We start from the raw sequence: 25,658 nt of genomic DNA, 5'->3' as shown, positions 1-25,658 counted from the left end.
ATCTCTCTGACATAATGTGAACATGTATGTGTATCTTTACAACAGCAATTTCTCACTCATATTCCGGCCTACCTTTGCCAGCCTCACTCCCCAGCTATACATGATGAGAAAGACGACCACCAGCGACACGGATCCAGGACCTTGATAGCTTGACGTTGACGCATTGACAAATTAACCGCATTGATTCAGACCCACCATTTTTTTTTCTCAGGAATTTGTGCGATCTATCAGTATGACAATTGGACCCATCCATTTTGCACTGTCCCAAAACATTTAACGCGCTACTCGCACAAAAATAAAAAATGACGCACCGCATTACACGGCCAAGAGTGTTCGCAAGCTTTCGCAGTCATCTGTACTGCAACCGCGTGCTCACATCCCACCAATCACTCTTACGCCATCAGCACCTACCATGGCCGCCGATGGCCGCCGTGAAGTCCCTCCTCCTCGTGCTCCTCGCCGTCGTCGCCATCCTTATTGGGCAGACGGTGAAGGTATGGTCGTCGCGCTCGCCGGCGAACTTCACCCCAGGGGGCCCCTACGATACGAACCTCCGCGGCATGCTCAAGGACCTGGTCACCCTCGCGGTCTCCTACGGAGGCTACAGCAACGACACGGCCGGCGACGTCCCCGACCAGCCCTACGGTCTCGCCATCTGCTACGCCGACGCTCCCCCGGCGGTGTGCCGGCTCTGCCTCGACATGGCGGTCGGGAACGTGACGCTCGCGTGCCCGCGCTCCGCCGGCGCCGCCATGATGTACAACAACAGCCTGCTCCGGTACGCGAACGCGAGCTTCCTGTCGCGCCCCGACATGGTGCAGAGGTTCTCCTTCTACAACAACCTGACCCGCGCCGTGGACGCCGCCATCTACGCTGCCGCGCTGGGGCGGCTCATGGACCGCCTGGCCCCCGCCGCCGCCGCGTCGCTGCGGTTCTTCGCGTACGGGCGCACGAACATCACTGGTGACAAGAGCCTGTACGGGTTCGCGCAGTGCGTGACGGACCTGTCGCCGGACGGCTGCCGCCGCTGCCTCCAGCGCATCGCGGCGTCGTTGCCCATGTAAGGAACAGTTTCTGTTACCTACTGGTCACGTGTGCCTTCGTTTTTGGCCATTAGATAGCGTGATGATCCGGCGCCATTGCTGCATGGATGCAAGCAGATGGACGAGAGGAGGGCGCGCCTACTCACTGACCTGCTACACGCGTTTCGAGGTGGTACCGTTCTACACGCCGGCCAACACGCAGACCATCGTCGCCGTGGCGCCGACGCCACAGCCAGAGCCGTCGCCGGGCGCACCAACAGTGGAGACGAAGTTCCGAGGTGAGCTCATCTCACAAGTTATTATTATTGTTGTTGTTAGGTAACGCAATGGTCCAGCTGATGAGTCTTTGGTGATGGTGACGCGGATCAAGTGATCAACAACCGCACAGATTGTTATAAAAAAAACAACCGCGCGGATCGAATCTTTTTGTGCGTGTGTCTATGCTATGGTCAATTAATTCTGAGAACATAAACTACAGTCTTTGTCCACTCTGACAACGCTTCCATTATTTAGGGGTCCCGATTGTACCCACGGTTAATGAGGTCCCGTGTACCCAGCGGTGGTACAGTATTTTTTTAAAAAAAAATTCAAATCACTATTCATCTTCACTACAAGATTGTACATATTTCCCGACAGTTTTTGGCTAGTGGCCAACAGTGTTTGCATAGTTAGTATCCTTTTCTAATTGACCAACAGTGTTTCTTGTATAAATTTTCATCTTTCCCTTTTTGGCAATTGCAAACAATGTAATCCCCCACAAACTCATTATCCACAGCTTTTGCAGCTAGTGAACTAATTACACTATCACTGTTGGCCACTTACATAAAGACACAGATCACTAGTAGAGAACTCACCTTCCATGCGCTCCATTTTGTCCCGTTTTAAAGTTGATCCGGGACAAAAGGTTCACCAACCGGGACTAAAGCTTAGTCACTGGTGGGAGGCTCACCAACCGAGACCTTTTATCCCGGTTGCAAAGGCTAGTGGAAAAAAAAACCTTGAGAGGCCTTTTATCCTGATTTGAAACACCAGCCGGGATAAAAGACCCCCTTTTATCCCGGTTGGTATTAGAAACCGGGATAAAAGGCTCTCGACCCTTTTATCCCGGTTGGTGTTTCAAACCGGGATAAAAGGGTCCCCAACAAGGTGGCTGAAAAAGAGGACTAAATCCCTCGAACCCTTTTATCCCGATTTGTAATACCAACCAGGATAAAAGGGGGTCTTTTATCCCGGTTGGTGTTTCTAACCGGGATAAAAGGGTCCCCCACGAGTTAATACAAAAGGATTGCATCCCCTATATAGTCAAATGTGCTGTGTAGATAGGATGGCAAGGAAGCTACGCGCGAGGCTGGAGGTTGTGGGTTCGAATCCCACGCCGCGCACACGCATATTTCGCGTGAAAAATTGTGTGACTTGTGACTTGCGACTCGCGTGTGGGAGGGCCCTCCCGGGATTTTTTTTTTTTGCAACGCCTGGCATGGTGACCTGTTTTATCCCAGTTGGTATTACCAACCGGGATAAAAGGGGGTCTTTAGTCTCGGTTGAGTGACTCGGGACAAAAGACCCCCCTTTTGTCTCGGTTGGTTTATTCCGGATGGATTTTCGGAAAATCTGCATCCTTCCAATTGGGACTAATACCGAGTTCTCTACCAGTGGTCGGGGAAAAGAGAAAGTCTTGTAGTGCTTTTGCTTGATTAGTATTAGGGATTAATCAGTCAAATGTCTAACTTAGGGTCTGCACAGAGATTTGTGCTTACCGTTGGGACTATTGTCTTTTCCCCCTAAATTTGTAGCAGTCTCCACATATGAGATTTAAGGTTTAGTGTTAGAGCATGTACAACAGTTTAGATGGCTGCTTTCTATAAGTTTTGTCACGTCACAAACATACAGTAAAATGGACAGTTGATACAATGGTTCGTCTATAAGTGGTTGGTAAACTATTTAATTCATTTATGTACCCACAAAACATGGTGATCAAACATGAACACGATCTTTGTATGTTATTTTGTTGCTTGTATGACAGAATGCATAGAGTTATGTATGGTTTGAGTGCTGTCCCGGGATTAGTGAGAAGGATGGCGGTGTTGCTAGCAAGTGGTGGGGAGCGTCTTACCGTCAGCTTGTTGGAGATGTCTTAGTGAAGCGGCCGACTCTGATATAGGGTGGGAATTGATCAAGACAGGGGAGTGGGGACGGCAAAGCTAATTCATAAACCTACGGAAGAAAGGCAAAGAGAGAAAATAGACCCTACATGGAGAACTGGGGTAGGTGGAAGAGAAATAATGGTAGGCCTCACTAGTACCCAAGAGGTAGTGAAGAGGATAGGAAAATAGCGTGATGCAGCAGCGCTATATAAATACAACATCATGCCTCACATTAATTAATTATTTTATTCCCTAGTGATCTCATGGTGAGATTAGTGAAGTGCATGGTGGTGCCTAAATGATTATGTGTTTATAAAATGTGAGTTGATTACGCCGATCCACTACAAGATAGAGTGAACCATTAAATCATCATTGGATGTCACATATATCTTGTATAAACATGAATACATGATTCACATAGTTAACAGGTTTGAGGATCTAATACGGATTGGATATAATGTACGACAAATTTAGGTTCCTAACTGTTAGGGTCCTAACAATTTTTTAAGTAGGGGGTTCATTATAGTGTAGCAGGAGAGTTGCCGATGAGAGCGAGATATATATACCTGCAACCCTAAACCTTCGCCACCACAAAAACGAACGTCCACAAAGTTCAAATATATTAATGGGCTCTATATGGTTAAATATTTAACACTGTGCAAACCTATTTAATTTTGCAGATGATGCCAAGCTTAGAAAGTTTCGCTCAAGGATGGCACTGACGGGTATTTATTCATAATCTTGTGATGACTTATTAGCATATTCTATAAAACATGATGTAAACGCAATTTGTTTTTACATATTCTTGATGGAAGTAAACACAAGAAATTGAAATAAGCAAATAAATACTGTGGGTCATATGTGAGAGTAGTAGTTAGCGTATTGGAAATGTATAATAATGCACATATTAGTTTGCTAAGTTGACAGTTCCTTATAATGGTATGTTGTATTGCAGTTCTCTTGGTCATTGTTTGTGTCATTCTTGCTATCAAGATCCATAAGAGTGGAAATTTTCAATCAATCACTGGAGTGAAATCACATTGTTACCTTGCTTGGTTTTTTTTTTGGAGGGATCGAAACGAGCTCTTATTTATGAGTATATGCCTAATGGATCATTGGACAAGTTCATTTATGATGACAATTCAAAAGCAACTCTGGGATGGGACAAACTCTATGAAATAGCAATAGGTATCGCAAGAGGTTTAGAGTATTTGCACCGTGGCTGTAATACGCGCATAATACATTTTGACATTAAACCACATAATATCCTTCTTGCTGATGAATTTGTCCCCAAAATTGCTGATTTTGGTTTGGCTAAGTTATGCAATCCAAAGGAGAGTTACCTATCAATGGCAGGCATGCGAGGGACAGTTGGGTTCATTGTCCCTGAAGTTTTTGCAAGGAGATTTGGAGTAGTTTCTACTAAATCAGATGTCTACAGCTACGGAATGATGCTTCTTGAGATGGTGGGAGGAAGAAAGAATCTAAAAGCAAGAGCTGATAATTCCAGAGAGATGTATTATCCAGACATGATCTATAGTCATTTGGCTGAAGTAGGAAGCTTGCACTCATTTGATATGGCAGGTAAAACAGAAGAGATGGCAAGGAAGATGGTCTCGATTGATTTATGGTGTATACAAGTGTCTCCTATATCTCGCCCAACAATGAGCAGAAGAGATGGCAAGGAAGATGGCCTCGATTGATTTATGGTGTATACAAGTGTCTCCTATATCTCGCCCAACAATGAGCAGAAGAGATGGCAAGGAAGATGGCCTCGATTGATTTATGGTGTATACAAGTGTCTCCTATATCTCGCCCAACGATGAGCGAGGTTTTAGAGATGCTCGAGAAAACGCTGATCAACTTAAGATACCACCAAAGGAACACTTTTATTCAGCTATACAATATGTTTTTCTGCAACCTCATACGAAAATAGTCAAATAAGTAGTTTTAACTTAGCTCATTTTTTCCTTTTTAGAGCATTACTCACTTGCATTAGTTTTGTATATTATATGTTGGAGTATAAGTGAATTACCCACCTGTCCCCATTAGCTTAAGCTTTTGGGTTGAACTGGTTGGTGCATGCAACTCAATATGGTATTAGGACTAGAGGTCTCGAGTTCAAATCCACCTGGAGGGCGTGATTAAAAATAAAATAATTGCAGTCCACTCCAATTTCCACATATGCGGCCTAAGGGAGCTTGCACGTGAGGGGGAGTGTTGGAGTATAAGTGAATCGTCCATATTTTCCTATAAATTTAAGCTTTTAGGTTGAATGATTAGTGCATGTAACTCATTATAATGCATTACTTACCAGCAATAGTAAAAACTATGGATGCAAGGGTACCCAATGATACGTTCAATTAGTTGATTAATGGCATTCCATTCTAGACCATTGCTCCAACTAAATAAATTATATGAAATTCCAGTCTAGTTCTTTTGTCCAGTTTTATCATGTTTTTTGGTCGACCCAATGATCCATAATGGTTAGGACTTCCACCTAACTCAAAACAAAGGCTACATCATGCATTTTCATATTATTATTAATTTTGTTAAATATATATATTGAAGCTTTAGAAGAAGTCATAAACAAAGGTTGATTCAGTTTATTATCATAAGTATACTAGTACTTTTGTTCTCACATTTTTCATTCAAATTAATTTGCAATTAAATACATAACATGCAGGGAGAACTCACTTGAGGAGCCAACTTCAGCTCTGTAAAACAGAGGAAGCCATGATTATCCAATTCAAGCAAAGATCCCGACTATACTTAATTTAGATGTGCCCCCTTGTGATCCGCTTAGAGAATACCAAATTTCCTAAATCAGCAAGAACTGTAATGGAATGATTATTCAAAATATGTCAAAAAATATACATGCCATACTTATACAAAGGATAATCAAGAGAAAATTACTTATTTGATACGAGAAGATGTTGGAGTTCGTGTCCGGCGGTGTGACCGAGGTATACCCAGATGGTTGATTTGTTCCAGGGGCAACCACAACGCCATGAACTTGACGGTAACACAAAACATAGAGATTCATACCCTATATCTTGTTGGAGGATTGTATTGTGCCATGTACTCGGATGGTTGGTTGTGGTATTCGATCCATTTCTAGGGGTACCACTACAAGGATTTGACCCTTTTAGCACCACTTGTTTTCGCAACACCACACATTTGGTTGCAATATTTGGTTCTATGGCAACCAACGGCATAATTGGTAGCGATATATGGGCCTTATGGCCACAAAAATTGTGTGTTGCATTAGTTATAAGCTCTGTTGCAAGAGGGAGGTGCTAATGCTATAGTGGAAAAGGTGTTGCGAGTATGGGTTCCTATTGCCATGACTATTGTTGAGTTGTGATAATATTGATTTTTTGTTGCGATAGCTAGGTGTTGTTGCTACCATTGTAAAGTTGGTTGCAAGTAGCTGTGCATATGGCCACGGTGTAATTACATCGTCTCAATCTTGACCTACGTTGCAAAAGCTGTTGCTATATTGCATCCAAAAAAACATTAGTTGCAAGTAGTTGTGAATATGGCCACGATGAAACTGTGTTGCTTTAATCTTGTCCTATGTTGCAAAAGATCTTATTATATTGCATCGAAAAAGTCATTCGTTGCATCCGTTGAGGTTCTATTGCCACTAGCATCGTATGTGGCTACATTTGAGTATATTTGGTTGCCAGAATATTTTGTATTGCCACTTGTTGACGCCAGATTTTGACACGTATGAAATCGGCATCAAGAAGGGAAGGAATCAGCTGATGCGGCGAAACACGGAGGTCACAATTGGGAATCGGCCGATTGGCGCTACAATTGAGGATCGGCCGATTGGTGCTGCAGTATTTCGGCGGATGGAGTTGGTGGAAATCGGCCGATTCAGAGGCTGGAGCAGTTGGGCCAATATGGGCCTGAAGTGGACTATGAAGATAAAAAGGAGATCGGCCCATGGGAGCGCGATGACCAACTCCGATACGAATTATGCTTCTAATATTCGTTTTCGTTTAAAATTAGAGATAGAGTCCTAGTCGGTTAAGAGATTGGTTGTAACAGGCTATAAATAGCCGCCTTCATAGATCTGTAATCATCATCAAATCAATACGACAACCTACTATTTCCTCGCACTTTACTTTCAAGCAGGCGACTTCGCCAATACTTTTCCCCTTTTCACGAGTTCGTACAGGTTGGCGGGGCTGCATCAATTTGATCTCCGGCCAATTCTGTAAGTTCCACTTATTGAGTAATATCTAAGCTTTAACTTTGGGTGCATCGTTGTCGTTTCGTTTAGATTTATTCACTAGTTATCGATATTCACTAGAATTCTAAGTTTTACCTGCTATTCTAGTTTTATCACCAATTATCCAGCTTGGAATTAGAACTTTCGGCTTTCTTATATCTTGTTGCTTAATCTACCACTTTTTGCATAGCCGATTAAGATCTGTTCCTAGTGTTGCTACTGTAGCATTGTTTAGTTTACTCTAGCAATTTTCTTTACCAACGTTGCCTGGTGATCGGCTGTATTATAGCCGATTTCTTTATTACGGCAAATCGGCCGATTCGCTGATAACTCCCTCGAGATCGGAACCTTAGCCAATCGCAACCTCTGGGATCTGAACCGTCTCTTTCCTTGCCAATCAACAGGTCAGATTGGCTGGCACGCCGCGCGAACCGCACCAGGGCGATCACCTGAACAGGAGTTAAGCAGATTCTCCCGGGTCATGTGTCCGACGCTAGAGATTCAATCGACTGATTTTTAGCGCCAACACACTTTTGGCACGCTCGGTGGGACCAATACAACCGCCACCATGTCGAAAGCTGCCGAAATCTTGGAAGACAACATCATCGAGGTAATGGAAGCAGACCTCAAGGACGACCAGAAGGAAGAGTTGGAGAAGTAGATAGCATACTACCGGAAGACATGCTTACAATCCTTCAGTCGTGCCAGGAGCGGGGAAACTGTCAGGAAAGCTCCGTTTCCAACTCCCCGCCAGATCACAATCGCCGAGGACTCGAGCAAGATGTCCGAGATGGTTCAACAATCCGTCTACCAAGCTTTCATTGATCAATCCCCGGTGATTTCTAATATGGTATACAATGCCGTCATCAGCTCCTTGGCCAACGGTGTGTCCCAACCCCACCTATCACAGCCCCGGCCAGGAGTTCTCCAAGTATACCCTACTCGGCTCCTCAGCCGATCCAAGCTCAGACTGGAGGTTCCAGCGCCCCTTCATCGTCAATGCATCTGGGGCATAACGGCGCACCATATCTCCAGCCGCATGCACCGCCCCAATCCATTCAGTTATCCTCCGTGCAATTGTCTTCTCTGAATTCAGTTCCTTAGGGGGCACCATCGGCGACGGCCGTCCAAGATCAATCGGCCAGCCATGGAAGCTCTCCGATCCAGGCACCTTTCCAATCGGCCGTGCAGCCGATGATGCCACAGTATCAGCCAGTCGCGCCGGAGATGGGCAGGGGGGCAGAAACAACGGAAGCGCTTCGGGGCGCTGCGCTGATTGTACTATATGATGAAACGGCCAGTTCACTGAGACAACCGATGCTGACTACACAGCCGGCCGTGTCGCAACAGGCGCCGCACGCTTTCGTCCACCACCCGGTCATCCCGCCGCCGATCTACCAACACGTGCCGGTTCCCCAGCCGATAGTTCATCAACAAGCAGACTGGACGGCACGTATAGCAGAGGTGATTCAAGAGCAATTCGGTTTAAAGCCGAAGGTGCAAACCTACACATACAGAACGCCATACCCGCCTACCTATGACTTACTGCCGTTTCCCCATCGGTACAAAGTTCCCGATTTCACCAAGTTTTCGGGGCTTGATGATACCTCAACTGTGGAACATGTAAACAGATTCATCATCCAATGTGGGGAGGCAGCTGCACAAGATGCTCTACGAGTACGCCTCTTCTCGTCATCTCTGTCCGGGTCGGCCTTCCATTGGTTTACTACACTGCCACCCAACTCCATAATTACATGGGCTGACTTGGAGAAGCAATTCCACAAATACTTCTACGTGAGAGTACATGAGATGAAACTCTCAGACCTAACTAGCCTCAGATAGAGGAGAGATGAGCCGGTGTCCACATACGTACAGAGGTTCAGAGAAATCAGGAACAAATGCTACACCCTAGTTCTAACCGATGCACAATTGGCCAATATAGCCTTCCAGGGTCTCCTGCCCCATATCAAAGAGAAATATGCTTCATAGGAGTTCGAAAGCCTGAGCCAAATCGTACATCGATTGTCCGGCCAGGAAGTACGTCCCTTTGGTCCACGGAGGAACTTCCAGAAGAAGGTGGCGTACTTAGAAGGAGTTGAGTCTGAAGAAGAAACAGAAATCGGCCTGGCAAAGTGGGTCAAACGGAAGAAGCCGATATCCTGTCCGTTCGGGAAAAAGGAACCAGAGGCATTCGGTTTCGACACATCGAAGGCCGATAAAATCTTTGACCTCCTCCTCCAGGGAGGACAAATCAAGCTCTCACCATACCATACAATCCCGTTGGCCGAACAGCTAAAGGAGATGAAATATTGCAAGTGGCACAATGCCACCTCCCATGACATGAACGAATGCAAAATCTTTTGACAGCAAATACAATCGGCCATTGAGCAGGGCAGGCTCAAGTTTGAAGTCCCTACAAAGCCAGTAAAGCCGATGAAAATTGATCAGCATCTCTTCCCTACCAACATGGTTGATACAGGAAGGAACTCACTTCAGACCAAGGTGCTAACATCAGAATCGGCTAAAAAGAGCGGCGTCGTAGACCCCAGAAATCAAGCAGCGCCCGAGGACGTCAAGGGGAAACGACAGATGGAGGATGAGGGCGAGGGATCTGGAGAACCACGCAGGCCCATCACCTCCCAATTTCTACTCAACAAGTATCAACGCCATCAAGAAAGTTCAAGATTCCGGAAAGAGATGATGCGACGACATGAAGATCACCGGCGATGCCCGTTCTTCATCCACTGCTGGGAGAGTAACCTTAGGTTGCCGTCGGCCGATAATTGCCCTGAGTGCAACGGCCCGTATCGCAACAATTGGCCATTTAGAAGATCTCGCTCCAGAGATGGAAGGCCAGAGCCGATCAGCAGAAACTAGCGTGAACAAGAGGACCGGCGCCCTTCAGTGCGTGATCGGCTGGGGGGCAGAAGTGACTGATATGATCGGTCGGAAGATAGGCGTGAGCGAAACGATAGGCCGGGGGGCAGATTCGATCGGCGCGACCAAGCAAAGGGCAGGGCCAGTCAGCACAACCGACCAGAAGACAGAGTCAGCACTCACGATCGGCTGGAGGAGATGGCCGATGCTCAGGTATCAGACGAGAACCCATTGGGACAAGAACCAGAATGGAAACGCGCCAAACCATCGGCTAAACCGGTAAACCCCAGGTGGTGTCCTGACGGATTGACTAAATCTCAAAAACGAAGAATCCAACGTCTCCACCAATGGCAACAACAGGAAGAAGAGCAACAACAAATGATGGACAAGAAAAACAATAGGCCTCGGGTTTGGCGCCCCAAAAGAAACGACAGGGAAGACAACGACAACCACGAATTGGCGGCCGATGTTAGCATGGTTTTCATTCTGCCAATGGAATTCATGACTCCTGCCGACCGACATAACATGTCGGCGATAGAAGAACAGATGGCGCAATTGGCTTTGGAGCCAATGACAGCCACATTCGAGAAACCCGACGACGAAAAACGGCAACACCTCAAGGCATTATTCCTCAAAGGACATGTCAACGGCCGACCCATCACCAGGCTACTAGTAGATGGAGGAGCTGCCGTCAACATCATGCCGTACGCCATGTTCCGGAAGCTAGAAAAAAGTGACGACGATCTGACCAAGATGGACATGATGCTCAAAGACTTCGAAGGCAACGTGTCTCCTGCCCGCGGCGCGCTCTGCGTCGACCTCACCATCGGCAGTAAGACTCTTCCCACAACTTTGTTTATTATCAATGGCAAAGGGTCCTACAACATGTTGCTCGGCCGAGACTGGATACACGCAAATTGTTGCATCCCGTCTACAATGCACCAATGCCTCATGCAATGGGTCGGCGATAACATCGAGGTGGTCACTACCGATTCCGCGTAAAGCGTCGCGGCGGGCGATGCACAGCAATGGAGCTGCGAGAACGTCAAGTGTATATCCCAGAGAATTTTGGACACTGATTTCCTGAAGGTGTCCGATTTTGGTCTACAGCCGATCCGAGCAGTCGGCTCCGAAGATTCAGATTAAATGGATTAGTTCATCCGGGAAGACGGGAAGCTAGGGCACAAGTTCACGTCGGCCGATTCATTAGAGATGATAGATTTAGGCGATGGCACCAAGCCAAGGCCAACGTTCATTAGTGCTAATTTGGATCCGGAATACGAATGTAAATTGATAAATTTATTGAAAGAGTTTAAGGATTGCTTTGCTTGGGAATATCATGAAATGCCGGGACTAGACTGGTCCATTGTCGAACACCGGCTGCCCATAAAGCCGGGTCGATATTCTAGTTTTATCACCAATTATCCAAGCTTGGAATTAGAACTTTCGGCTTTCTTATATCTTGTTGCTTAATCTACCACTTTTTGCATAGCCGATTAAGATCTGTTCCTAGTGTTGCTACTGTAGCGTTGTTTAGTTTACTCTAGCAGTTTTCTTTACCAACGTTGCCTGGTGATCGGCTGTATTATAGCCGATTTCTTTATTACGGCAAATCGGCCGATTCGTTGATAAGCTCCCTCGAGATCGGAACCTTAGCCAATCGCAACCTCTGGGATCTGACACGTCTCTTTCCTTGCCAATCAACAGGTCAGATTGGCTGGCACGCCGCGCGAACTGCACCAGGGCGATCACCCGAACAGGAGTTAAGCAGATTCTCCCGGGTCGTGTGTCCGACGCTAGAGATTCAATCAGCTTATTTTTAGCGCCAACACCACTAAAATTTATTCATTTGTATTGTATATCATATACACTAGAGTATGTGAATTATAGAAATTTTTATTGGTGATGGCCGGTGCTGATGGGGCATGAAGAGATCAATAAGAGAACTCATATTTAGTTTTATTTTATTATGCCAAACATAGTTACAAACTTGTAGTTAGAGATCATGTTTATTTTAGCAGTACTCTGTTCATTGTGTTATTACTTTGGTTGAGACATATATTTGAAGTTAATGAAGGTTTGAGTTCTTATATGTGATGATGAAATATATACTTATGGCACAATTATTTTGTAACAACAATTAAATTTCTAGCTACAAAACGAAATTAAAAAGGTGCTGGCCAAAATGCCCTCGTTGCAACAAACCACTACGCAACCACCGTTTGTTGTTGCAATATACATTATTGCCACAAACCTTATGTGTTGCTATAGGACGTGTCTACCCACTACAAGAAACCTGTTAATCTATGATGAAATTTCTGTGACGATTTTTGAGAACGTCACTAACTGTACACAATCTGTGACGATTTTCAATTTCTTGTCACGAATCTGTCAGAGTGGATATGAGGCCCGTAACACAGTGACGTTTTTTCAATTTCGTCACGAAGCGGCTCAAAACCTGTGATGTTATAATGAATTCATCACGAAGCGGCCCAAAACCTGTGACGTAATAATAAATTCATCACGAAGTGGTCCAAAATCTGTGATGTTATAATAAATTCGTCGTGATTATCAATTCAATTTATAATTGTCATGACACTAGAATTTTTGGAAAAAAATGATTGAAACCGAAAATAAAACTGATTGAAACCGAAAATAGGGGGAAAAAGGAAAAAAGTGTGATAGAATGGATTCGAACCTAAAAGAGGCACACGTGTTGATTCCCTATTTTGGGAGCTATTTTTGAGGAATTTTCGTTCATCATGTTTAAGATTGGTTGAAGAGAAATATTGCTAGGCAGGCCCAACATACGCAGGCCGGTAGCGGCCCAGAAAAGGCAGCTGCGGCAGCAGGCTTTGCAAGCCGGCCCAGCTCAGCGGCAAGCAGCCCAGCAGGACGCGCGCTTCCCAAGCCTGCAGCTGCACCGGCGGCCCAGCTTGCTTCAGCTGTGACGCGCGGCCCAGGCTTCTTTCAGGCGGCGCACCAGCGCAAGACAAGCAGGCCGACAGGTGTAGAAGGTAAGCGGGCCTCCAGGACCATGCGCAAGCAATGCAGGCCAGAGCAAGGTTTGAGACAGCCCAAGCACAGTGAGTTTTAATCCACTAATCCTCTTGCACCATGCTAGTTAACCATTGTATCTTGCTTAGCTATAGTACTTCCACTTGCTAATCATGCTACTTGCTAATCATGCTTAGATTATTAAATTGCTAATCGTGCCTAGTCAAGTGAGTGTCCTTGTTTTGTCTTGATTGTGCAAACTTGATAGAGTCGATTCATGATATGTTTCTGTTGTGATTTTTGTGTGTTTCTTATCATTCCTAGGTAAACTTGTCATGTGTGGACTAGGGTCATCTTGACGATACAACACGCAGTGTGTTTTGGGGTTGCGTTTGGGATATAGAGCTTATTCTCGTTAACTATACAACCTGCAATCTCAACACGGCCTGCTTCGCTTGCTTGCAGCTGGGCTGCCTGCTTTCTGGGCTGGCACTAGTGCTGCTGCGCGTGCGCCTTGCGTGCTCAGACGCAAGCACAGCCTGCTGCCCGAAGAACAGACAAAAAATAGATGAACACAAGAAACAAGGCTCGACTTCAAATTAAAAAAAAAGCTAGATTAACTTTTGGATCTAATTAAAACAGGAAGAGACCAGCATCTGTTATTTATCCTTTGCCCAATTAAAAGCCAGGTAGGCAAGAAAAGGAATGGGAAACCCGTGATCCGTTGGGCCATACATGCACAAAAGAAGACAAGTTTGGCTTGATAAAATCAAATGAAGGTAGGCCACCTTCTACCTGAACACACGTGCATAATTTTGAGGTTGTGTCCAAATTTGAGGTGCATACGAGTTCGAACATGGAAAGTGCTACTTAAATTTTAAAGTTTGACTTGAGTTAATAGAAACTATGTGAAAAATGTATCCATTTGTAAACAATATATAGTACAAGTTTAATAAAATCTTGTACAACTTTTGTGACAAGTTTATAGACTCAAAATATATTTCCATGTCAATTTTTAGGATTTTGTAACCAAATTAAGATATTATTATAATTATTATGTGGTAATTTGGAGATAGAAGTTTGAATTGTCCCTAAAAGACAATTGAATTTTTATCTATCTCTAAGGCATGGGCTAGAATCGAACATACAAGCTTAAATATAATTTTTGTGCATTTTTTAAATCTTATTGGTGGTACACATAGTTCAACTTGAAATTATTTTTGATAAGCGTGTAGAAATTCATTTAAATGATAGAAAATACTAAATATGTTAAAAAATTCTTGAAAATCCTCCTGACAACTTAGATGTTGTATATTACATGTAAAAATGTAATTAGGGGTATTTAAAATAATTATTTTGTAAGTTACCTCATAAGGGTTTATTAATTAGTTAGTTAAAAAATAAAAAAATAACTTTTTTGTGCAACAAGTGGCAAAGTAAATCCACAAATGTCAACAAAATGGTAAAGGTAAGGTTGTGTCAAAATTTGAGTGTGTATGAATTCGAACATATTACGAGGTATTGAAATCTCAAAGTTTAACTTGAGTTTTGCGAATCAATGTGAGACGTCTGTCCATTTTCTAAACAACGTATACTCCAATTTTTGTGAAATCTTATGAAACTTTTATGAAAATCTTATAGGTCCAAAATATGTTGTCATGTAAATTTGTAGAATTTTCTGACCAAATTTAGATATTATTGGAATTATTATGTGGTAATTTAGAAATAGAAGTTTGAATTTTCCCTAGAAGACAATTGAATTTTTCATATATCTCCAAGACATGGGCTATAAGGAAACATATGAGTTTAAATATATTTTTTTTGAAATTTTTCCAATCTTACCCGAGATACGCATAGTTCAACTTGAAGTTATTTTCAATAAGCATGTAGAAAATCATTTAAATGATAAAAAATAGTAATTATATTCAAAAATTAATAAAACTCCTACATTACAACTTATATGTTGTTTATTACATTTTAAAAATATATGAGTATATTTAAGATAATTATTTTTGTGTGTTACTTTACAATAGTGTAATAAAATGAAAAAGAAAAGAAAAAACATTAAGCACAGGAGGAATGAACCAAGTCCGTTTTGGCCCAAATGGCCCAACTATTTCTGGCCGTTTATCGCCGATCCGACGGTTGTGATCGCACTCTCATGGTATAAAAACACTGACCACTCTAGAAACCCTAGCTCCTGCTCTCTCTCCGTTCCGCTCCAGCCGCAGCCCCCTCCTCTTATCCGCCGCCCCCTGCCTCGTATATGCGCCTCCTCTCCATAGCCCTCCACCTCCTCTCCGCCGCCCCCTTCCCACGTCCGGCGGCCGCGCCTCCCTCCCCACCTCCGGTCCTAGATCCGGTCGCCGCGAACCGCGATCCTCCAGCGAGTTCTACTCGTGCCTCCACATCTTCATCTTGACTCCCTCTCCCTCTCTGCCGCTTGCCCTCGCCCATCGCCTGCTCCACCACCGCAGCCCCCTCCTCCTCTCCGCCACCCCCTCTCTGGCCTCTCCCCACCAGCCCACCACCCAACGCCTCCTCCCTCCAGCACCCCTTCTCACTCCTCAGATCCATCCGCCGCTCCCCCTTCTGAACATCACCGACCTCAACTTCACGCGTCATCGAGGATGTTCACGGTGACGGCGGGGGGCTGGTCTGGCCGCATTTGGGCGCGAACGGGCTGCACCTTCGATGCTTGTGCACCATGGCGGCGGCAGCTCAGTGACGGATCGAGGTGGTGCTCCTGCAGATCTAGCTAGACATCCATGGAGTCGGCGATGACAACAACTTCAGGTCACCTCCCCTCGTCCCTCCCTCCCTCTATATCTTTGTTCTCCAACCTCCCTTAGAGATCTGCTCTCTCTACTCTCCCCAGCAAAGGGCTTCGTGTGGGGACACGGCGGCGGCGCTCCTCCATGAAGGCATGAAAACGGCCACTTGGTACAGCAACCGAAGATGCTTCAGGTTTGTCTGATTCACACGCTCGTGCATACCACCTGTTTGTTCAAATGCTCCTGTGCAAAGACTGATATTCATAGTTGCAGAAGCATGTGTTTCTTCAAGCAATTAGGATTTAGGATTGTTAGAATTGTAGTGTGTGTGCCAATTAGGATTTCAGGTGAGAATGGCACCAGCTGACCAGCCATTTAATTAAACTTGTGAATCAATTGCAATTTTATTTATTAGTAATTACTGGGTATAGTTGCAGTCAACGTGCTTATGGACATCAAACTAGTTGCTTATTATTACCTTCCTATCTTTCCAATTGAATGATTCATCGCTGTTTCAAATTCGACCACACTTAATATCCATTATTACGTGAAATACTCATTATTCTAGTAACCATGTTTGCCTTTTGGTTTTTGACTTGATTGATCACAGTGTGTGTGGTCCTCATTATTGTAGTAGAGTTCACATATCTGCGTTTGGTATTTAAGCATTGCAAGAAGAGTGTTGTACCGTAGGTATCTTAGTAGGCACTGCTGCTTCTTTATTACTATACATAGAAAAATTGCAAGCATAGTTTTATATGATGCCATGAACGGTATATAACGGGCCAGTTGTTTGTACTTGTCAATGGAACATTTTGATAAACATTTCTTCCACTTTAGTCGAAATCTACCTGTGTTGTCTCTGCTAAATGATCGTAGTTTTGTTCCTTAGTACTTGTGCTCTGCTAAATGATGTTGCATTACTTTGCAGGACTGTATTACCGTTACCTCATATCATCAATGGTGCACATTCAGCTATCACCCTTGCGACAAGAAATGTCTTTATTGAATGTACAGCTACTGACCTTACCAAAGCAAAGATTGTTTTGAATACAAAACTGTGTAATTGTTGTTAAATTGACTTGAATGTAAACCTTAATGTATTTGTTATTTTGGTTGATGGATTGATATAATATTATTGTGATATATGGGTTGAAATGATGATTGTGATATATGCGTTGAAATTGTATTTGGTGGGCTCTGGCCCGTTTAGTGGGTTTCATATGTGGGCTGAAAAATAGCCCAGCTGAGTGAATGCCACGTCAGCGTCCACATCAGCTTGAATACCACGTCAGCGTGAATGCCATGTCATTGGCCACGTTAGCGTCCATGTCAGCATGAATGTCGCATGAGCATGAATGCGATGTCATCAGCCACGTCAGCATGAATGCCATGTCATCAGCCACGTCAGCATGAATGCCACATCAGCGTTAAGATGTGACGCTCAATACATGACGTTATCTAAAATCGTCATAGATGATGCTTTATGATGATTTTTTAGCAATCTGTGACAGATTTTGTTCGTCACAGATTAACAGGTTCTTGTAGTGACCACCAACAATGATTCGTTGCATTTTCCATCTATTACCACCAACAATGATTCGTTGCATTTTCCATCTATTACCACTAACAATGATTCGTTGCATTACTTTTTATTGCTACCAGCAAGTGAACGTTGCAATTGTGACTCTAGCCACCAAATTTGTTACGTTGCAATATTTATTTGATGAAATGGAGCATATTGCATGGCAATATGACCATATTCCCATGTAACTACGGGGTGACAATAAACCTATTTTGTGACAAATTTGTTCATAGCAATACTGTCATATTGTAGCCATGTATTTCATTGCAACAATAATTCATGCAACCATTCTGTTGGTCGCAATATCCATGCTTGCAACCAAATTGCAGTTGCGTTAATTTTTTTTATGTGCATTGCAAAACCACCATATTGCAACACCACTCCAAAAGGATGCAAAAACCTATTGCACCGTTCCAAATGCAACCACCTGTCAATGGCCATACATAGATGTAATTGATCCTTATTGCAACCAAAATAGCCATATTGCAACCCAATATAGGCGTCACGATAGGGCTAGATCCTAGTAGTGAAGGATGATCAAATAAAGCTGGAATTGATCAAGGGGCACTACAAGAAAACCTTGTTTCTATGACAAAAATCCTCATGGCGGGGCAAATTTTTATCATATAATATATCATAATATGACACAAAAGTATGTAGCATCATAAAATCAGGATAGGCAGAACTATTTATGACGACACTAATTTTTTTGTCACATAAAGGTACCAAGTGTCGTCACAAAATGTAAATCGCAAGGAGCCGGTTGATGATATGTGCTGTCTTTATGTGATGGCTGTGGAGCGTCACTATTTGTTATTTCAAATATGATGGCCCCCAACGTCAATATACGCCCAATAGGACCCTTGAGCCCTCTCTGTACCAGTTTCATTCCCCATTGCCCTAGCTAAAGACAGCGGCTAGCGGTGGGCGGCCTCTGGGCAGAGCCAGCTCCCCATCTCACCAACTAACAACACGGAAGCCTCTGGGCGGAACCAGCACGCAGATCTGCTACATGCCCGCCCAACAGAGCGCGGATCTCCGGTGACCGGCGGCGACTCCATCTCGTTGGTCGGCGGCGTGCTCCTAGTCCCCAGGTGCGCCATTGTGGCAGTGCCACCCTCATCCCCCCTCCGTCGCCTTTCCCCATCGCTCACCTTCCCCCTTTCCAGTTGATGTGTGAGGCCTAATCAATCCCCGCTCTCTCAAGTGCTCATGTCGCAGGCTTCATCACCTACCGCTCAAACTCGGTGGTGAAGCGCAGCTAGGGTTTCCCTGCAACCCGCACCCCTTGCTGTTGTTATTGCTACGCCTCCGCCCACTAATGTTGAGGTGCCAGCGCCGATTGATGATGTGATCGGGTTGCCGTTGATAATGTGCCCGGATTGCAAGGACGTGAGGGTGTTTGCTGCCACTACCACGTAGTCTAATGATAACGTTGGAAGGAGATTTTTCAAGTGCCCCAGGAAGAACTATCAAAATGTCAGTAATCATCTTGCATTGCCCAAATTTCATTCTTGTTTGAATGGGCATGCGTGAGAATGGTAGTGTTCTTAGCATTGAGTGGCTGCACTATTGATGTTAATTTGTCTGTTGTTTTAATTCGGATGCAGGGGACATGTACTAGGTATTGGTTGGAGGAAGAATATGTGGTGTTCCTTCATGATAATGGATATCTACTGTCAGCTTCCTCGACTATTGCAGCAGCTTCGACAATAGAAGTTCCTGAGCTGGTGGAAAAAATTGATAGCTTAGAGCAGAATCTGAACAAGGTGAAGGAAATGGTTGGCAAGAACAGGGAAGGCATGGGAAGCTGCATTTGTCTTGTGTGTGGTTGTCTAAATGTAACATTCCTAGTGTTGGTCATCCTTTTGGTTGTAATTATAGTGTTGAAGTAGGCAATGATGGTGAAGTAGGACATGTTGTGAAGTAGGTTGGATATGTTAGCCACATTTGATATGCTTTTGGCTATGATGATGAACTAGGACATGTTGTATTGAACCTATTAAGTAGGATGTATTTGCAGTTGTTATGGAATATGTGCCTTTGTGCTGTTCGACATCTCTTGTGTGCATGGATATGTAACCTGTCTGGGCATCTCTTTTGGTAGTATATATCATCTCAATAAATTCTGGGCAGCATATAACATATCCATGATATTTTGGCAGCATATAGCCTCTATGTAACTTCCAATAGGTTACATATGCATAGAACAGAATTCATAAATCAAGTATCCATTGAAACAGAATCATTGCATACAAGGTCTTGGCTCACAAATACCACCTCCAGCAAGGCATACAATTTCATAATTCAGATACAAATTTTAGTAGCATAATTCAGATACAACAGAATCACTAATAGAAGTTCATGGTTCACAAATAGCTCCAGAAATGCAAAGGTTAGTCATCATCACTGTCGTCTTCTAATATACTCGCTTCGTCATGACTATGGTACTCAAGGAAGGTTTCATCTTCATCCTAGCTGTCTGTTTCATTACATTGAGATGTTTGTTGATGTCGATGGATGCTCTCGACAAGGTCTGCACTAATAGGGCTTGCCTGGTTGATTATCCATGTGCAACAAATCCATATCAGGATAAATGTCTCCCAGTGTACAATCTCCCGACGAAGCATTGTCCTCTTGGTATGCCTCCTGACATCTCATCTGTACTTGTTCATGGATTGTTTGTTTTTCGTCAGACTCTTCAACACCAAATATATGTCGGTGGCCAAATTCTTGTACCACTCACCAACATGCACCTAACTTTGTATCTTCCAAGAAACATACTTGTGAAGCTTCTGTGGCTAGAATGAAAGGATCATTCTTATACCATCGGCCTTCGATGTTAATGCTCTTGAAGTAACCATTATCTTTCATCTGGTATGTCCTTCCCTCAAGATTGTACCATTCACACTGTAATAAGATAACAGATATATCTCCTTTGTTGTTCTTAGTGTAATTCAACTCAATAATGTCTGTGATTGTCCCATAGAAGTCAATAGTGTCATCATTGTGAGTACATGCAGTCTTGATGCTAGAGTTCTGTGTTTTCCTGTGTGTCTCACAAGCCATAGTGTGGTACTGTACCCCATTAATTATACTGGCTGTGTATGATCGCACATGCCTATCCGGCCGATATGGGACTGAGTACAGGTCTTCATCTTCATCAACATTTGTTGTGCCTTCGTATTTCAATCTGGTAATCTGCAGGAAATCACAGAGAATTGGTGAGTTTGAAAATTTATTCTATACTAAATGATTCAGTCAGGATGTAAAAGTTGCACGCACATGTTTCTCGAACCATGCAGCGAATTGGGTTGACATCATTTTTTCAATATTGTTGACCTGTTGTTGTTCCAATTCTGCCCTATACATGTTGGAAAGGAAGAAGTTAATTAGTTTATTGTGACACTAATATTGAATAATGTTGGTAGAAATGAAATGACAGCAATTACTCACTCTTTGTATTCATCAACCTCTTCGCAATTATTTAAAACAAACCAAACCATGGAGTCATAATCATTATCTTGGTAATGAAGTTTTGAAGCACCCAACAGGTTAATACCATGACCAAAAATAAAGTAATCATTGGGTAAGATGTTCTGTGCTCCATCTAAGTTTCTATTAGGCCTAGTGAACTTAGTAATAATTTCATTGAAATATGTTGAGCATTGGGTCATACACTTATAGGCAGTGTATGCCTCTGCAACAGATCCTTAAGGTCTTGCTTTATTGTGGATGAAATGCTTAAAGGTGCCCAATCTTCTCTCAATAGGATACATCCATCCATACTGAACCGGTCCCCTAAGGAGTGCCTCATCAGGTAAGTGTACTGCTAGGTGAACCATAACATCAAAGAATGCAGGAGGATAAATTTTCTCCAGTTTGCAAAGGATAATTACAATATGTTTCTTCATCTGGTGTAGTGCATCAACCTTTAAAGTTATCGAGCAAAGTTTCCCAAAAAACCTACCCAATTCAGCAATTACTTCATATACATCTTTGTGCACCAACCCGCGAAGGCCAGCTGGTAAAATACGCTACAGCAGTATATGACAATCATGTGTTTTCAGCCCATGCATTGTTTCTTCCTCCATATTGACACATCTTGATATATTAGAGGCATAGCCATCTGGAAATTTAACATTGCTAACAAACCGCAAGAACTTCTTCTTTGCTTCTGGCGTTAGAACGTAATAAGCTTTGGGCTTTGTGGACGAATTACCAACTTCATCCAGCAAATGAAGCTCTTTTCTTATACCTCTGTCTTCCAATTCTAGTCTAGTAGTGACTGTGTCCTTTGTCTTCTTCGGAATATTAAGTAGAGTTGACAAAATATTTTCACATATGTTTTTCTCTATGTGCATAACATCTAGGTTGTACTGTAGCTTCAATTTTGACCAGTATGGCAAATCATACAAGCTAACCTTGAGATGCCATACTGGTTCTCCATTACGGCGTCATTTTCTTGTTTTCTGCTTATCAGGATTCTTACCTAGAACATAGGAAACTTCATCCAACCTTGTCATAACCTCATCTGCACTAAATTTCCTTGGCTGCTCTCTATTTTCATGGTGGCCATTGAAAGATTTGTTTTTCCTCCAGGGATGGTCGTTTGGGAGGAAACGTCTATGGCCTATGAACCCAATTTTGTTTCTCAGACATTCAAAGCATGGATTCTCATCACAGTGCACACATGCGAAGTAACCCCTAGTGGTTCTGCCTGACATGGTGCCTAATGCAGGGTAGTCATTAATTCTCCACAGAATCGCTGCATGCAGACTGAAATCTTTGCCTTCGTATGCATCATAAGTAGAGACACCCTCCCAAAGGGTAAGCATGTCTGCTATCAAAGGCTGCATGAACACATGGAAATCTTTGCCTGGTGATTTTTTTCCTGGAATAATTAAAGCAAGCATATAATTGGATTGGTCCATACACATCCATGGTGGAAAATTGTATGGAACCACTATCACTGGCTAGATGCTATATGAATTGGTCATATGACCAAATGGGTTAAATCCATCAGTAGCAATGGCTAACCTCAAATTGCGGGGATCATCTGCAAAAGACTTGAAAGTATCATCAAATTCTTTCCATGCTTCTCTATCAGCAGGATGTCTCATTTCATTTTGAACGGGTACCCTCTTATACTTGTGCCATCTTGCATACTGTGCCCGCTGCTTTGAGATAAAAAGCCTTTGAAGGTGTGGAATTATTGGAAAGTAACGCAGGACCTTGAACTGGTACCCTCGAATCTATGGCAGAACCGTCCAACTTAAACTGGTTTAAATGTGCCTAATCGCTGCCGATGCAGCAATTATCCGAAACGCACTTAAAACAGTATAAGTCCGGTCGTCCGTCGAGTGTCCCTAGGACTCCTCGAAAGATCCACGTCGTGTCTCATAGCCATACACCAGGATTGTTTCCGCGATGGGATAGCATCAACAAATATTACATTTTTACATACATACACAAGGTACGAGTTATTACAAGACATAGTTTGAAATAAACTTAACAGTGCAGGTTAGATAGAGGTTCTAGGATTTTAAACATAAACGGTTCAGGTGGGAGATGAGCATTTAAGATTTCTTCTGAGGGTATTGTGAGACTCATAACAATACCCTAGTTTTTCGGGGCTTCCTCCTCGGTGGATTCCTGCGGTGCCTCTGAAAATAGCCACAAGGGATAACCCTGAGTACGAGGTACTCAGCAAGGCTTACCCGACTAACCAATATAATAGCTTTTCGTGGAACGATATGATAGCTTTTTCAGTGTACTTGGCTGCCACATTTTTGGCAAAAGAGCTTACTAGGAGTGATACCTTAGCTTTGTCTTTTATTTTGATTAAGTTATTACCTAACCATCCTAAATGATGATAAAAGTTTAATTGCAAACGACAAGGTTTTTAAGTCATACACCAAAACATTAGTGGAAAGATATAGCATTCATGAATTTATGCTACGATGCTCAACAGTGATCAAGTGCATTCATAGCCGAGAATTGCAGCGATCCGGATCAATTTACATCCTGCAGGAGAGTACCCTGATCACCAGTTATATACGACTGTCCAGGTCGTACGTAACGACTTTTCGATAAGCAAATCCAATGGTTGGAAATAAGACTACCTGGACCCAGGGACGCACCCCCACATGGGACCCCACGTCTGGCCTGATCACCATGTGAGTTGATCAAATAACAAGTCAATCCGTGGCAACGGATACTTGTTCTTAATGGTAACCACATTCAGAGGGCGGTAATCCACACACAACCTTAATGTGCCATCTTTCTTCTTAACAAATAGTGCAGGGCAGCCCCATGGTGAAGTGCTAGGTCGGACAAAACCTTTATCTAGCAATTCTTGGAGCTGAACTTTTAATTCTGCTAACTCCTTAGGTGGCATCCGATATGGCCTTCTCGAGATAGGAGCAGTGCCAGGTTCTAACTCAATAGTAAATTCTACCGCTCTATCAGGTGGTAGTCTAGGAAGATCTTCTGGAAACACATCTACAAACTCATTAACCACAGGAATAGATTCTAGAGTCACTGCTCTAGTCTTTTTGACCATTTGGTCCAAATAAGGATGAGCTGACAATTGGAGCTCAAAAGGATGGCCTTGGTCATCTCTCATACTAACGATTCGGTCATCCATATCGATTTGAACTTTATGTTCCTTCATCCAATTTACCCCCAAAATAATATCTATTCCTTGATCTTCCAGAATTAAAGGATAAGCACCCACCTTATTTCCTTTTAAATTCAAAATCACATTGCGAGCTACCTGATTTGTATTTTGAGTAGCTCCAGTAGCTTGAATAGCATATTTGACATTTAAGATGTGCACTTCTAGTTGGTGTTTCTTAACAAACTTTCTACTTATAAAAGTATGTGATGCACCCGAATCAAATAAAATCATGGCAGGATAATCATTGACAAATTACATACCTGCCAGAATAGGTTCACCTTCCGGAATCTCCTCCACATTCATATAATGAGCCTGCCCCATCTTGGTGTTCAGAAATTTGCGACGAACAAACTTCTATCCGGTGCCCTGACCAGAGGTTTGAGCCCTCAAAATTCGCGTTTGCCCCAACTTTGGGAAAACGGCAGTCCTGGGCAAAGTGTCCCGGTTTCCCACAGTTAAAACAAACCTGTGGATTCCCCAGAGGAGTAGGGCTGCAAAATCCAAGAGGTGGCACACTTCCAGGACGAGGAGTATTAATAGGAGTTCTGACATTCCAGAGCTGAAATGGCCTCTGTTGAAAAGAAGGCCGATACGCGGGTCGAGGAGGAACTCGGTATACTACCTTCATCCTCTGCGGGGCATTCCCGAAGGTTCCAAAAGGAATATTCTTCCTCTTCAAGGATTCTTCTTTCTTTAAAGTTTCATCTAAGATTCTCATTTTCTCTTCTGCAGTAATGGCTGTACTTACCGCAGAACTATAATAAGCAAAGGTGCAGGTAGACAACTTCTCCTGCATCCGTGCATTAAGCCCGCGGAGATAACAATCTCTTTTTCTGGACTCCGTGTTAACATGTTCCGGTGCATACTGGGCCAAGTGATCAAACTCATTGGTTTATTCCAGAATGCTACGGGTCCCTTGCTGCAGCCCTAGGAATTGCTCCAGCTTCATTCGCATAATACCTTCTGGCACAAACTGTGTTCGGAAGGCTTCCTTGAAGCTTTCCCAAGTAACTTCCCTTCCAATCGGTTGCCTTGCCAAATAACTGGTCCACCAGGTCCCACCGGGACCTTGGAGTTGGAGTCTGGCAAACTCCGCCTTCTGGGTGGTGGTGCACTGGGGAATCACCCGAAATTTTTGCTCCATCGTCTGAAGCCATTCATTAGCTTCTAGTGGGTGCTGGGCTTTTAGGAATATCGGAGGACGAGTTTCCAGAAACTGGGTGTAAGATACACCACGTTCTGGGTCTCGTCGGTTTCCACCATTGCCAGTGTTTTGCACAATCATCTGAAGCAGTCGAGCCTGTTCGGCTCCT

The 25,658-nt window shown here is 43.6% G+C and overlaps 2 protein-coding genes and 1 pseudogene across 2 annotated transcripts; 2 read left to right on the top strand and 1 right to left on the bottom strand.

Moving 5' to 3' along the window:
* Positions 1-327: 327 nt before the first annotated feature.
* Positions 328-4,331, top strand: LOC117865262 (antimicrobial ginkbilobin-2-like protein). Its single transcript, XM_072295043.1, has 3 exons — positions 328-1,060; positions 1,161-1,321; positions 3,868-4,331. The coding sequence occupies exons 1-3, from the start codon at positions 423-425 to the stop codon at positions 3,924-3,926; spliced, it is 858 nt and encodes a 285-aa protein (XP_072151144.1). The 5' UTR covers positions 328-422; the 3' UTR covers positions 3,927-4,331.
* On the top strand, positions 3,996-5,228 carry LOC140223412 (LEAF RUST 10 DISEASE-RESISTANCE LOCUS RECEPTOR-LIKE PROTEIN KINASE-like 2.4). The gene is made up of 2 exons (XM_072295255.1): positions 3,996-4,001; positions 4,192-5,228. Exons 1-2 carry the CDS (start codon positions 3,996-3,998, stop codon positions 4,888-4,890), a joined length of 705 nt encoding a protein of 234 aa, XP_072151356.1. The 3' UTR covers positions 4,891-5,228.
* A 14,831-nt stretch (positions 5,229-20,059) lies between these two features.
* On the bottom strand, positions 20,060-22,113 carry LOC140223411 (uncharacterized; annotated as a pseudogene).
* Positions 22,114-25,658: the final 3,545 nt, after the last annotated feature.

The sequence above is a fragment of the Setaria viridis genome, chromosome 7 (assembly GCF_005286985.2).
Source record: "Setaria viridis chromosome 7, Setaria_viridis_v4.0, whole genome shotgun sequence".
Lineage (NCBI taxonomy): Eukaryota > Viridiplantae > Streptophyta > Magnoliopsida > Poales > Poaceae > Setaria > Setaria viridis.
The sequence above is the reverse complement of the archived record's forward strand: the minus strand, read 5'-3'. Positions and strand labels throughout refer to the sequence as shown.

Coding starts and splice junctions, on each gene's coding strand:
- LOC117865262 (XM_072295043.1), top strand. CDS start 423: ATGGCCGCCGTGAAGTCCCTCCTCCTCGTGCTCCTCGCCGTCGTCGCC. Junction 1,061..1,160: donor ATCGCGGCGTCGTTGCCCAT/GTAAGGAACAGT, acceptor GGATGCAAGCAG/ATGGACGAGAGGAGGGCGCG. Junction 1,322..3,867: donor AGTGGAGACGAAGTTCCGAG/GTGAGCTCATCT, acceptor TTAATTTTGCAG/ATGATGCCAAGCTTAGAAAG.